The sequence below is a fragment of the Gossypium arboreum genome, chromosome 2, assembly GCF_025698485.1.
Source record: "Gossypium arboreum isolate Shixiya-1 chromosome 2, ASM2569848v2, whole genome shotgun sequence".
Classification (NCBI taxonomy): Eukaryota; Viridiplantae; Streptophyta; class Magnoliopsida; order Malvales; family Malvaceae; genus Gossypium; species Gossypium arboreum.
The window spans coordinates 26,440,176-26,454,461 of NC_069071.1; the positions used below are offsets into that span (position 1 = coordinate 26,440,176).

The following is a 14,286-nucleotide window of genomic DNA, read 5'->3' on the forward strand; positions in this document are numbered from 1 at the left end:
GGTGTTCCACCATTGGTAGGCCGAGTCTCGTAGGAGTGACGCAACACACTTCATGCACTCCTCAGGTGTGCAAGACAATTCATCGAATACCCTAATGATATTTTCTAGCTAGAACTCTGCCCTCTTTGGGTCATCATTTATATTTGCTCTAAATTCCTCAACCCCTTGTTTTTGAATTCTATCCACTGGAGGTTTCTCCCTTTTAATAATCTGTATGGCTTGGGGAGCTATGGAGGCAGGCTAAGGGATTGAAGGAGGTAGAGTGTTCAGGCTTGCACGAACAAACTCCAAATACATGCATTCATCATGTGGAGGCAGGCTTCTCTAGACCTCTGCCTTAACTAAATTTCACGGGCCCACTCTCAACTGGCGTGGTCCCTTCAGCGGGAGCCGACGCATTACTCTCTAAATCATCTGCCACTACTCCGTCGGGATCCATTTACTATATGAAAGCATAATTTAAATTCGTCAGGAGTCGTCACACTATCACAATATATTTATGTCATGTATAGATAGACTTGTACACTAGCTACGTTAGTCTGAGAATCGACTAAACTGCAGCTCTGATACCACTAAATATAACACCCTTTACCCGTATCCCACGCCGGTTAGGGTACGAGGCGTTATTAGACTTAAACACATACATACAAAAATTTTTGGGTCACTCAAATTTAAAACTTTCAAACTTCCTCTTAACATCCCTAATATGGACCTACAAGACCCAAAACACGCTTTGGAAAAATTCGGGAATAAACCGAACACTTTTGAAAACATTGAAAACTTTCAATGCAACTAGGGGCACATGCCTATGTGGAAGGGCAACATGCCCATGTGTCCTTTTAACATGGCCATGTTGAAGGCCCGTGTGGCTCACACTGCTTGAACATATCGGGACACGCCCGTGTCCCTATCCCGTGTGGATTTATTTCTCAATTTAAACCCACAGGGCTTCTCACACCGCATGGCACACGCCCGTGTCCATGGCCCATGTCCTTCACATGGCCATGACATGCCCCTGTCTCGGCCCGTGTACAGAAACCTTGGCATTCTGTTTCTGACGTCATCAACCCTTTAGGGGCGCAAGGCTAGGGTACACGCTCATGTGCTAGGCCGTGTAGTGAATTTAATTTTGCATTTATGGTGTAGACTTCACATGGCCTGGGCACATGCCCATGTATTATGGCCGTGACCTCTACACGATTGAGACACACGGTCATGTCTCCGCCCGTGTGGTTACTACTGGGCATTCTGGTTTTCCAAATTTAGGTGCAAGCAACACAAGGCTTGACTACACGCCCATGGGGCAGATTGTGTGTCACACTCGACGTAGACACACGCCCGTGTGTCTGCCCGTGTAGACAAAAATAAGGCTATCTACCAAGCCTTTTTGCCACCCTTACTTGCACCAACCTACACAACATCAAACATCTCCAATCAAGCATAAACACACATAACCAAAACAACCACAACCAAACATCCACATCCATGATAATCCTCATTAAATGCATTTAGCAATAATAAATATTAGCCATCATCCATGGCCTTATAAAAAATGAAACAACCTTCATGACAAGCCAACATACTTGGCTAAAACAATATGGCACTAAGCAAAAAGACCAAGTCCCCATATATGCCATACTCAAAATAATAAATCTAACTATACCAAATATTTTGATTGATGGTGTGATCAAGCCTCCGACGTCCTTTGATTCCCAAGTTAGCTTGGTGATGCTATAAGAAAAAGGAAAGGAAAGGAAAGGGAGTAATCATAAAGCTTAATTAGTAAGTTTGCATGTAGATAAGTAATAACATTAATCATGCACTAAAATGCGTACAATGTATTAGAAACTTGCACAAAATTTTTATATGATCATAGGCATAACTTACTCATTTTCATCCTCACTATTCATATAACATAAACCGTTGCTCAATTCTCATGTGTTTCATGTAGGGACCTGTACCACTTACAACATAATCACAATTTTTCTTATTTGATAAAATCTTTAAATTACCTGTTGAACTAGTTGGAATACTAAAGGATACCCAAGAAACCTCATACAAAAGGGTAAGATGCCGATACCATTTCCCAGACATGGTCTTACACTTGCTCTCGTAATAATGCTAATGCCATATTCCAAACATGGTCTTACACTGGCTCACATATTGAGGCCGATGCCATGTCCCAGACATGGTCTTACACTAGCTCTCATAACAATGTTGAAGCCATGTTCCAAACATGGTCTTACACTAGCTCACATATTGAGGCCAATGCTATGTCCAAAACATGGTCTTACACTAGCTCTCATAACAATGCTAATTCCAAATATGGTCTTACACTGGCTCACATATTGAGGTCGATGCCATGTCCCAAACATGGCCTTACGCTAGCTCTCATAACAATGCCAATGCCATGTTCCAAACATGGTCTTACACTGGCTCACATATTGAGGCTGATGTCATGTCCCAAACATAGTGTTACACTAGCTCTTGTAACAATGCCAATGCCATGCTCCAAACATGGTCTTACACTGGTTCACATGTACCCTAACGTCATGACCTCGGTATCCTAATATTCCTAGGGTTCACCCAGGAATTTATCACATCAAGTACCTTTAAACATATTTGTAACATTAATTAAACAATTCATTCAATATCAATTATTAATTGCATAATATAAGGTACATTATTTACACACGAACTTACCTCGGTATGCAAAATATGGGCGACTAGTTTTATTTAGTCCACTAGCTTGGTTTTCCCCCGGTCTAAGTCCGGATTTCGTATTTCTTGATCTATAATGATAAAATTCACTAATTTAATCATCACATTAATCAAAACATTTTACAAACCGTATTCAAGCTAAATGATCGTTTTGCCCCTAGACTTTCACAAAATTATGATTTTACCCCTAGGCTCGTAAATCAATTTTCATCAAATTTTCTCACTAACCAAGCCTAGTAGAATTCTTTGTATACTAGAAGCAACCCATAATTTCAATTATTTCACACATTTACCACATAATTTATAACTTATACAAAATGGTCCATAGTTAGGGTTTTTATGAAAGCTACTTCACAAAAGTTGTTTATTTAACAACCATAACTCATTTTCTTCCATAACATTCAGCAAACAACACAAAAGATTTCATGGAAAAACCCTAAACTTTCAACCATTTGCAAAATAGCCCCCCATTAGTTAGCTTATGCTACAAGGGTCCCAAAAGTACAAAAATTATCAAGAAAGATCATCAAAATCACTTACTTATAGGAGAACTTAATGGCTGAAAGTTTCAAGCTTCAAAAACCCCTTTCTTGCTGGTATTTTTGGTGTAGAAGATGGATGGTAAGAAGATGAAGCCTTTTGCTTTATTTTATCTTATTTCTAGTCAAAATAAGTTACCAACTTCACCCAATTTTGAGTTTTCTATTCTCTTTATATCTATGGCCGGCCACCCTTATAAAATGGGTCTATTTGCTCTTTAAAGACCCCTAATTATGATTCTTTAGTTATTTAACACCGTTTGCTAGTAAAACAAAACTTTTGCCCTTTATGCGATTTAGTCCTTTTTCATGATTAAGCTCACCATCGTTAAAATTAATTCATCAAAATTTTCATGCATCCATGTAATCATGCTATAACACATAAATTAATATTAAAAATAATTTCTCCAACCTTGGATTAGTGGTTCAAAACCACTATTCCGACTAGGCCCAAAATCGGGCTGTTACAATACTATAATGAAATGAATTTGTATCTAAATGAGTGTATAATTAATAGGCAAAACGTTGAAATTTAATTATAAATCATTTGAACCTTATTTACATATGTCCAATCAATCCTTCAGCTAGCTCGTTGAAACCATAAATGAATTGCATGTTGAATTAAATGAACAAAATTAGATAGAAATGATAAAGTTAGAAAAATGGGTTACATTTAGAAATGAATGTGGTTTCTCACTAAGTATGAAAATGACTTGAGAATTAATTTAAATTTTTGAATTATTATTTAATTAAATAATTGAAATTTAAAAATTAAATTAAATTAATCAGTAATTATGAATCCTTGAATGTAGAAATAAAATATATTTTCTCATAGATTCTTTTATGGTAAATTTTCCATGACTTTAACGAAATTAGAATTGCGACAATAGTTTGAACATCTGTTTAGGACAACCTATGTGCAATTTAAGGCTGGCATACTTTACTTTGATCTCGATGATATGTTACTTAGTTGATAAATGATCCTCAAGTTATGTTTTTATCTATTCTTAATGTCGTTGATCGAACTTAAGAGAGGTGGAAGAGGAAGGATTGACAATCCTATCTAATTCTTATCATTATCTTGTATCTCTTTTACTTAGGGTTGACCGCCTATAAACGTGTTATCGTTTATAGTAAAAAGATCACACCAAAAATATAAGAAATTAAATCGGTGGTGTTTGCAAGTATACAGGTCAAATTGTAATATAGTATATGTGTTTACAATGGAAAATGGGAAGTATTTCGAGAAACGTACCTAAGGGAGGATGAAATAAACCTATAGAAAATCTCTTTACAATAATAAGTCTAAATAGTAATAATTAAATCCTATATTATGACAAATCATGAAAGGGATTAATAAGAGAAATTAAATAACTAAAATAAATAAATAAGAAAATAAACAAACGAATAAATTGATAAAACCAATCAGGAAGATTAACTCGTTTCAAAGTTTGTAATTAACTTCGAATTAGGGTTTCATGTTGGATTAGCTACTGATTAACCAATTATTACCTTCCAGCTTCTAACTAATAACTTGATTGGTTGATACGCACTTATCTCCCGACCTCACTTTCTCAACCAGGATAAACTACGATTTACTTGGTTAGACTTATCTCTCGATCTTATTTAACCTATGATTACTTACTACGGTTGTCAAGCCTAAGGTTTAGGAATGCATAATCACACAAACTAATCCTCTCAGGAAACCCTAAATCCTCCATTAATCACATCCTATCCACTCATTAATCTCCCCTAATGGATTTAGCCACTTATGTTATTCATAATCTTGATCTCAATTGAATAAAGCATGTAAATAACAAGATTAAATCAAAAGAGAAAAGAGATTTGAATAATCCTGGATTTGATGTCAAATGAAGATCAAAGTAGAAATTCTTTCGATCAGAATAACGAATGTTATCACTTGCAGAGGCAAATAACTAAAATAATTCAATACTATAAAAAAACTCTTGGATCAAAACCAATTCTAAAATTAAAGTAAAAAGTTGTTTATGAAAACTGAAAGAAAACTAAGTTTAATCCTACTCCTAATCTACGAGGGTTTTTTAAGGCGTCTAAGATGACTTAGTTATGTCAAACCCCTAATGTCTTATTTATAAGATTGTTGGCGTCCCAAATTAGGTATTCGACATGTCCTAGATCTTTGTATAAATTCGATTGTACAGAAGAAAATAGCCTTGGAAAACTTGGGCACCACGTCGGCCCTATGTCGTACCATACAAGGTCTATGGCGCGACACGAACATGTGGTTCATACATTTTTTGGTTCGTTTCATACTTTAATGGCTTAGGAAGCTTGTGCATCACTTTTCCCTTTCTCCCATGTCAATTGAGCCTATAATTCATCACCCTACACACTCAATTCAACACATTAGCACTACTTAAGACTCGTGTCGGCCTAATAGGTCACAATGCTCACAAAATGTGTTAAAAATACTTATTTTTACTAACTTTTAATAGTAAGGACTAAATATAAAAAACTAATATAAAATACAAAACTGACTAGAAAACAAGCTTCTTAAGTGTAAAAATAGATCGAAATTACTACTACATTTGACGGTAGGTCAAGGACCAAGTTGGTTGTTTTATTTGGATATGAAGACTCTAATTGAAATTCAAAATGAAAGGTTTTATCCTGGATAATATTTCAATTCAAATGGTGATTTTATCTGCTTAAGGTTACTTGGAGAAGCTACCATATTTGCTTATAAATAGGCAACACCTATGCATATGTCCAATGCGCCTTTTTTAAAGTGCTTTTGCTTTATTTTCTTGTGTAACTACTATTAGTTTTCATTTTTTTTCTTTGCACTCATTATAGGCCTTTTGGAGAGTTAAAATCTGTTATAGGTGAGGAATTTAGATAATTGATTGCAACAAGTAGGGGATATTTATTGAGATTGCAATTGTTTCTTGTGTAATGGTAGTGATCTGCCACAATTCGTTGTGAAAAATTAGAGTCTTTTCGACACTTAATGAGCTTGTTTTCTAGCTCTTTTACATGTTTTTATTACATTTTCTGTTTTTATTAGTTTAAGTTTAATTTATGCAAAATAAACGTTTTAAAGGAATATTTAGTCATGTGATGACCTAATAGGCCAATACGGCCCTAAGGATGAACTATTGAGCTACTCAAGTGTGTAGGACAGTGATTTCGGGCTACGAACATGAAGGATGACGATAGTTTCACGACACCAAGATATGAAATTGCAACACCAGACTTCGAAGCCAATGAATTTAGCCTCAAAAGGCAATGTTGCAACACCGATCTTGTGGTGTCGCGACACTAGACAATAAATCAAACTAATTAAGCTAAGGGTGTTTTTGTTTGCACAATAAATATTTATTAGTTTTTAGAGCTGTAATAACCTAATTAGGTCAAACAATTTTGGCTATAAATAAGTGTGTTTAGCCTCACTTTTGGAGGCCTAGAGAAGTGAGCCGCTTAGTTTAGTTTAGGGTTTTTATTTACAATTTTTATTTCATTTCAATTTAGTCCTTTTTATGTTATAAACACAAATTTTTTCTTTGTTTAACTTGGATTCGATTTATATCCAGACCTTTAATTAAGTAGTTTTGATTTATTTCTTTTTAGTTTTCAATTGGAATTGGAATTGTCTTCACAATTGCTAAAGGAAATTCGACTTTTGGGCACAAATTGACATCAAAACTCATTTATTCTCTTATTCCCTTTTTTCTATTTAACTTTCTGCTTTGCATGTTAATTATGAAATTAGGGATAATTACATCTAGATCCATGAGTGGCTAGTTTCCTTAGGGAGATTAACGAGTAGATATGGAATAATTAACGGAAGAATTAGTGTTTGAGTCCGAGTTAGTTGTCTTAAATTATGTGCGATTAAACACTAGGATTGACGACCTTAGATAGTAATTTAGGATAAACGAGATCAAGAGATAGGTTTACTGAGTAAATCATAATTTATCTCGGTCAAGAAAGTGAGGTCGAGAGATAAGCGTATATTGGTTGATTAGTTAATTAGTTAGAGGTCGAGATGTAATAACTGGTTAATTAATAGCTAACTCAATAAAACTCGAGTTCTAAAGTTAATTAGGAACACTGAAGTAAGTTAATCTTCTGCCTATGTTATTAGATTAATTTCAATTGTTAATTGGTTGTATTTAATTATAGTTAATTTATGTTATTTTGATTAATTACTTTTATTTTGGTTTCTCATAATATAATTTTAGATTATTACTATTTAGCTCTGTTAGTGTAGAAAATTTATTTCAATTTAATTCAACCTCCGTTGGGTACGATCATCGGAATACTTCCAGGAGAGTTTTGTTGTAACGCTTTACTATATTACAATTTGACCCGTATACTTGCGGACACCGTTGATTAATTTTATTATCTTTTTGCTGCAGTATTTTCAATCCAGACGTTTGCACGTCTAAAGCCAGCCAGATAGATCAAGCTTCAACAAATAGATTTCTAGATTGATTGTTTTTTAAATGATTCACTAAACTAGTCTCTGTAGAGTAGAATTATTTTTCGAACTGCAATAACAAAGGATGTGTCCCTATTTCTTTCTTTGCTTTATTCTTCTACATTAATTATTATAATTAAAAGTACGAGATTTAAAAATTAATTAGATATTATATATAATTTATATGACATTAACAACTAATATATATAAATACACGAGAATGAATAATAAAACATTGGAGTTGGAAATCATAAATGAAGGTAAGCAAAATTAAACAAAATACTTATGTCTGTATTATTAAAATATTTATATTTTATTCTATGAAATATTTATTACAATGTGTTCTTATATATTGTGATATATATATTTATTATTAAGTATTAACAGAAAATTTTAATAAAAATTAAGAATATTTTTAAAATTTAAAATTATGATTAAAATAAAAATAATATTAAAATTATTAGAATAATAAATAATATCAATTATATTAATAATTTATTATATGATTAAATATAAATATATATTTTAATAATATTAAAAATTATAATATTTACGATTAATATTTTAATTTTTAAAAATAAAATAAAATATATTTTAATATAATATTTCACTTTATTTAAATTAATTTTATAGAAAAATTAAGTTCATTGAATGGACTCTTAAAATATTATTTATATTATTCAAAAGAGATCATAAAAAACTTTTTGTTGGAACAATAATCATTTTTCCGTAAAACAAACACATAGGGAATAAAACATATATTTTTAGCAAGTCATGATCGATAAAATATACGCTCTGCTTGACCTTTATAAACCCCTCTCGGGTAGCTCCTTCATCCAATAATCTTGTACAACAAAACATATATATCCCATTTCAAAGAAAGTCACATAGCTTTAAGAGATAATGATGAATGGCCACAAAACAGAGCCGGCACCGCCACCACCACCGCCATCTGCAGCGCCGAGGCAGCTGACGGAGGCCAAGGTGATGGCGGAGGAGAATGGTCGGCAAGTTGAACCCTGTGTAAGGTCTAAGACTGGAGGAACCTTGACGAAAGGGGATGTGGTGGTGCTGACACTCAGGCTGTTGTGCATGGCTACTTCAGTTACAGCCATGTCGTTCATGGTCACCGCCCGTCAAGTTAGCGCTGCTTCCTTCTATGGATTTCAGCTCCAGCTCCACTCCAAATGGTCTTTCTCTTACTCCTTTGAGTAAGTATATGTAACCTTAATTTACATCTTTCAACTTCATTCTAGTATTTTGTTTTTCTTACTTTACCTTGTGAAGTTGAAAGTTTTCATTTGTTTGTTTGCTGAGAAAGTGAAGGAAAATGGAGAGCTCACCTAACGGGGTCCTATTAAGTGTGTGAGCTTTTGATCTTTCGGTTACTTTTGTCATCTTGTTTCACCAACCAAATGGGCAAAAAATAGGGTTATCACTTCACTCCTTTGGTTTAACTAATTGAGAAATTAAAAATTCTGAATACTTGGAATTTGCTGTTATTCTTGTGTTCATAATTAATGCTTGAATTGAGATCAATATCAAGTATAAAATACATTGGGAGCTGTCTTTGTATGTATAGTTTTATATGCAATCAAACTCCATTAATTATTGTTTTTGTATTGGCATTTTTATCAATAAAATAAACCCTTAGATTGCGGTTTCTATGCTTTTTTTTTTGACAAAAATTAACGGGGTGAAGTAAGCAATTTTGTTTGAAACGAACAGAATTCAGACCCGTGAGTGTTGGATTTTCCATTTTAATACTATATGCTTTAAAGTTGTAGGATTCCCTTTGTTTTCTTTGTAATTCTCCTGGGTTTCCCGAGACATTTTGAAGCTTTCCCACATATTATTTGTCCTTTGGTTGATTTCCATGAACATGTGTTGGTTTTTGAGTAGTTTAAGGTAGGGTAACTTTTTCCGACCTGAAAGAAGGAAAATGCTGAAGTTTGGTTGGTAAATTAATTAATTAATTATGAAACAGATATCTTGTTGGAGTAACAGCGACTGCAACAGCTTACTCTTTGTTCCAATTACTCATTGCCGGCACAAGGCTACTAGTGAAGAAATCTCCAGTAATTCCCTCAAGAAATCAAGCATGGCTTGTTTTTGCTGGAGATCAGGTATATAGCATATCTTCATGTTCATGGGACACATGCATGCCCTTAATTTGATCCATTATTGTTGAATGATATATACGCGTGCAGATATTGGCATATGCAATGATGAGTGCTGGATCGGCAGCATCGGGTGTAGCCAACCTGAACCGAACCGGAATCCGACACACAGCGTTGCCCAATTTTTGCAAGTCATTGGATAGCTTCTGCGATCATGTTGCCGTCTCAATAGCCTTCACTTTCTTCAGCTGTGTTATGTACGCTGGCGCCGCTGTTCAGGATGTAATCTGGCTCTCCACCCATTGAATTTACTTCATCACCTCCTCGCCATATATATATATGTACAAGGTTTAATTAATTAGTTTAGCTTATTATTAGTTAGTTTTGTTCATGGATGTTGAAGTTTGGTGGCTATGGTGCCGTTTGTAAAAGAGGGAATAAAGACGTATGCATGCCTCTTTCAAGTCAATCGTCCCTCCCTTTGACAACCTTGCTTTAATTTCCACCCACTAACAACGGATGAGTAAGCTATCTTAAGAATATTTCTTAATTTTTTGTTTACAGTAACATTATTTTAAGAAAAATTAAGACAAAATTATCAATTATAGTTGTTAATAATGTCAACATTTTATTAAGTAGTGTTCTTTTAAAGAAAAATAATAAAACATATCTTAAAACCTAAAAAAGTTGTTGCTCAAGATTTTATATATATAATAACTTCATAAAATATTGATAAAAAGAATAAAATATTATTTTGATTGATGATAAAAACGAAAAATTTCAAAGTTATAATGATTTGGATTTGAAACTCTTTATATGCATTTATTTTCAAAATTTTATATAAAATATTAATAAAAAATAACAGCCTTAAAATAATATTTATTTCTTTATATAAAACTGACTTTTTAATAAATTCACAATTAAATAATAAAAATTCTTAAATAATTGTGTTGTTAATATTGTATACAGATATGCTCAGTCTTTCAGGAAAAATTTGGTCTGCAACAGTTATTGGAAAGGTTCATATACACGTCAGTATCTGAGTTTTAGGCTTCGTGAAAAGTGTATGATATAATGTATATGAATTTGCATGACTTGAAGATGAAGATGATGAGCTAAATTATATTGGATATTGGGAATGATAAATCTTCCAATGATACTGCTGCATTCAGATGATATATAAAATCCCATATATTCCGCCTTAACGTCACTTATCTCATTTAACCTATCAATCACACTTGTGAAAAGATAATTTTAATATAATAAATATTTTAAAATTAATTATATTTTAAAAATTTTAATTACAAAATTTTAAAATGATTACTTTCAATAATTATTTATAAGTGTCGTTAAAAAAGAAGGATGAATGCATGATGAAATTTTTAGGTTGAAGTTTACTACATTTTCCTATATCATATCATAAAATTTATTTTAATCTATCTACTATTTAAAGAAATACATTAGTACATGTATGTTTGAAAAACTAACGTTTTAGTCCTTGCACATTAATTTTGTTGTTAATGGAATAACAAAAATTAATAGGTGACTAACGTGACATTAAATCAAATATTATATTATATTAAAAAACTTAAACAACAATTTTGAAGAATGAGTAGAGGTAAGAAATTGATTTTGCTTTTATACCCCCAACTTGTTTTAGATTCTATTTTGTACATAATTATTGTGTTTAAATTATTTGTAGTTTTATCCATACCAGCCACCACAAAACTATTGTCATTCCATTTGTTTTCAAGGTTAGCAATCTTTTTAATTTGATTTAATGACACATCAGTCACTGTTAAGCCCGTTAATGCAAAGTTATCGTGTAGAGGTAGGACTAAAATGTTAGCTTTTCAAATGTGCAGAAACTAAAACATTCCTTCTACTAGTAGAATGACTAAATTGAAGTTTTTGATATGGTATAGGGACTTTTATTGAACTTTAACCATTTTTTTATAATAAATGAGATAATTAAAATAACAAAAGTATGTTATAAAATAAAAATAAAGAACAAGAGAATAGGAGAACAAAGATAAGTAATTCTTTTAGTGATCAATAGTGATATTTACAGTGTTTCTCCAATGTCTATATTTATAAATATGAGAAGCATAAATGAAATAAGATTTTAGGACATTAGACTCCTATAGTACATCAAGTTTCTTATTCTAATAGACATCAACTTTTATAATAATAAAATATTTATAAGAAAGTAAAAATTCATGGAGAAGTTGATTATCTTTAGTACACTTGTTTTTCTTATGAGAGAAAATAGGAAAAGTTATTTTATTAGAAAAGAATGTTACTAACGTAACTTTTAAATATATATTAGGTTAGGTTTTATATTTTGGCTTTTATATATTTTATTTTATTTGAATTGGTATCATGAATCAAGTCACACTAAATTTAGTGAAGCACTTACATAATAATACAAATATATATCATATATTCTTCCTTACCTATGCCAGTTCTCTTCCATTTAACCTTTAATTAATATATACACACATTATACATATTCACAAAAATTGTTAACCGGAGTGATAGCGGCCTTACTTATAAAAATGAGAATATAAGTTCCAATCCTAAAAGTGAACTTGTTGGGAACATTTACGTTTAACACTCATGGCCCAATAAAAATTAATCTCAACTCCAATGTGACTTGGAGACACCTTGGCCTTTAGGTATAGAATTAGTCAAACATACCATACACCATCCATGCACATTGGAGGCAAAACTCAAATAATAATCCCTACACATTGGATCACCATCCTTAAGGATTCCTCGACTATAACACACCTCACCCATCTTGGCCTACAGTATGGATGAAAGATGCCACGGGGACACTTTTATAACTTAAAAAAATTTCCCTTTTTATATAAGTATCTCTTTTTCCTATTGCGAAAACAATCTTTAAAAACTAATTGGCAATGTTGAGAGAGATATAAGCAATTTGTAATCATTTTGAATCATAAATACCAATGGGGACACAATCTAAGAGCACGGTAGTTTTTTAGGCTCATTGGCTCAAATTGAGACCTTTCAATTTTAGCAAAATAAGAGTTTTACCATAACTTAAACTTCAAAACAATTTAATAAAACAAAAAAAATCAAGTTTAAATAGTTTTGGAAGCTTTAAAAACATTTTAAAGTAATTTATAAGAGGTTCAAGGATGATCAGATGCGCTTGGGACCTAAAATGGGCCTCCATGAGTTAAATTGGGCCAAAACAGTGTAGTAAGACAAGTTTAACCTAGATGTATCGGTACCTAGGTAGATGTATTGATACATCTACTCCAGTATGCCCATTTTTGTTGTTAATAACTGAGCCAAGTATCGAAACTTGAGTCTCCTAGAGCAAAAATCAATTAAAAAAAACACTCTATAACATCCTTAAACATTGCCAAAACATATCAACAAGTTCTAAATAAAATCAAACACATTCAAGTGACATTTAAAACCAACATTCATCATAAAAATGAGCTTAAAGTGATTTAAAACCAAAGTTTAATTTACAAATCATCAATTCAAATACTTCTTAACTTAGAATCATAGAATATCTTAATTACAAATCTTAAGATCACATTTTCTACTGAATGTTCTATCTTCACATTAAGCCTTAATTTATAAGTCGTATACACATTATCACTTACCAAATTCATTTGTCATACAAGGTATATTTTATTGACATAATGATCATCAAATTGGTCATATTGACATCTTACCAAATTGTCCTCATTGATAACACATTTCAAAATTGTTCACTGACTACACCCCAGCATGCATGTGCTGAGGCTTAGAAATCTATAATCAGATATGGAATTATACTGTGGTATCTGTAAGTGAACATGTCAATTTGTAATATAGAATATTTTTTACAATGAAACATGTAAGTATTTTGAGGATTGTACCCATGGAGGTTTGTCTAAACTAAATTAACAATAAGGAAGAACACACTAACCTAGGTTTAAATAGATACTAATTTACTTAACATATTACGAATAAAACTAAAATAGAGATTTTGCAGAAAAGAACTAAAGTGCATAAAAGACAGAACACCAAATTAACAATCAGATTAAGTAGACAGAAGGGTGATTAACTTTCGGGTTCATGATTTACTTAAATTTAGGGGTTTTTACTGATTAGCTAACAGTTAACCTAATTAATACCTTTGATAGTACTAGAAAGAACATATGTATGTTTTGTCCCTACTTATTGGTTAATTTGTACCCATTTAGTTATCTTTAGCACATATTTTAGCATTTTCAGTTCAGTAAATTGCATTTTATAGCTCAATGGATCTTAGCCTATTTATCATTAATTTTTTTCATGTTTTGGTACTGATGTCGCTACATGAGTATTTTCAGGTTGCACCCAGAATTTTTGCCACATCTGATAGCTGTCCGGATGAGAACAAAAATGTATGAGCTGTCTAGTTTGGTATAAC

General features: G+C 32.2%; 1 protein-coding gene across 1 annotated transcript; it reads left to right on the forward strand.

The window, feature by feature from the left end:
* Positions 1-8,472: 8,472 nt before the first annotated feature.
* On the forward strand, positions 8,473-10,314 carry LOC108466613 (CASP-like protein 3A2). The gene is made up of 3 exons (XM_017766998.2): positions 8,473-8,936; positions 9,713-9,851; positions 9,936-10,314. Exons 1-3 carry the CDS (start codon positions 8,629-8,631, stop codon positions 10,149-10,151), a joined length of 663 nt encoding a protein of 220 aa, XP_017622487.1. The 5' UTR covers positions 8,473-8,628; the 3' UTR covers positions 10,152-10,314.
* The last annotated feature ends 3,972 nt before the right edge of the window (positions 10,315-14,286 follow it).

Bases quoted from the DNA above. Each gene is read 5' to 3' on its own strand.
- LOC108466613 (XM_017766998.2), top strand. From the start codon at position 8,629: ATGATGAATGGCCACAAAACAGAGCCGGCACCGCCACCACCACCGCCA. The intron at 8,937-9,712 runs GTAAGTATATGT...ATTATGAAACAG, and splicing joins TCTTTCTCTTACTCCTTTGA to ATATCTTGTTGGAGTAACAG. The intron at 9,852-9,935 runs GTATATAGCATA...ATACGCGTGCAG, and splicing joins TTGTTTTTGCTGGAGATCAG to ATATTGGCATATGCAATGAT.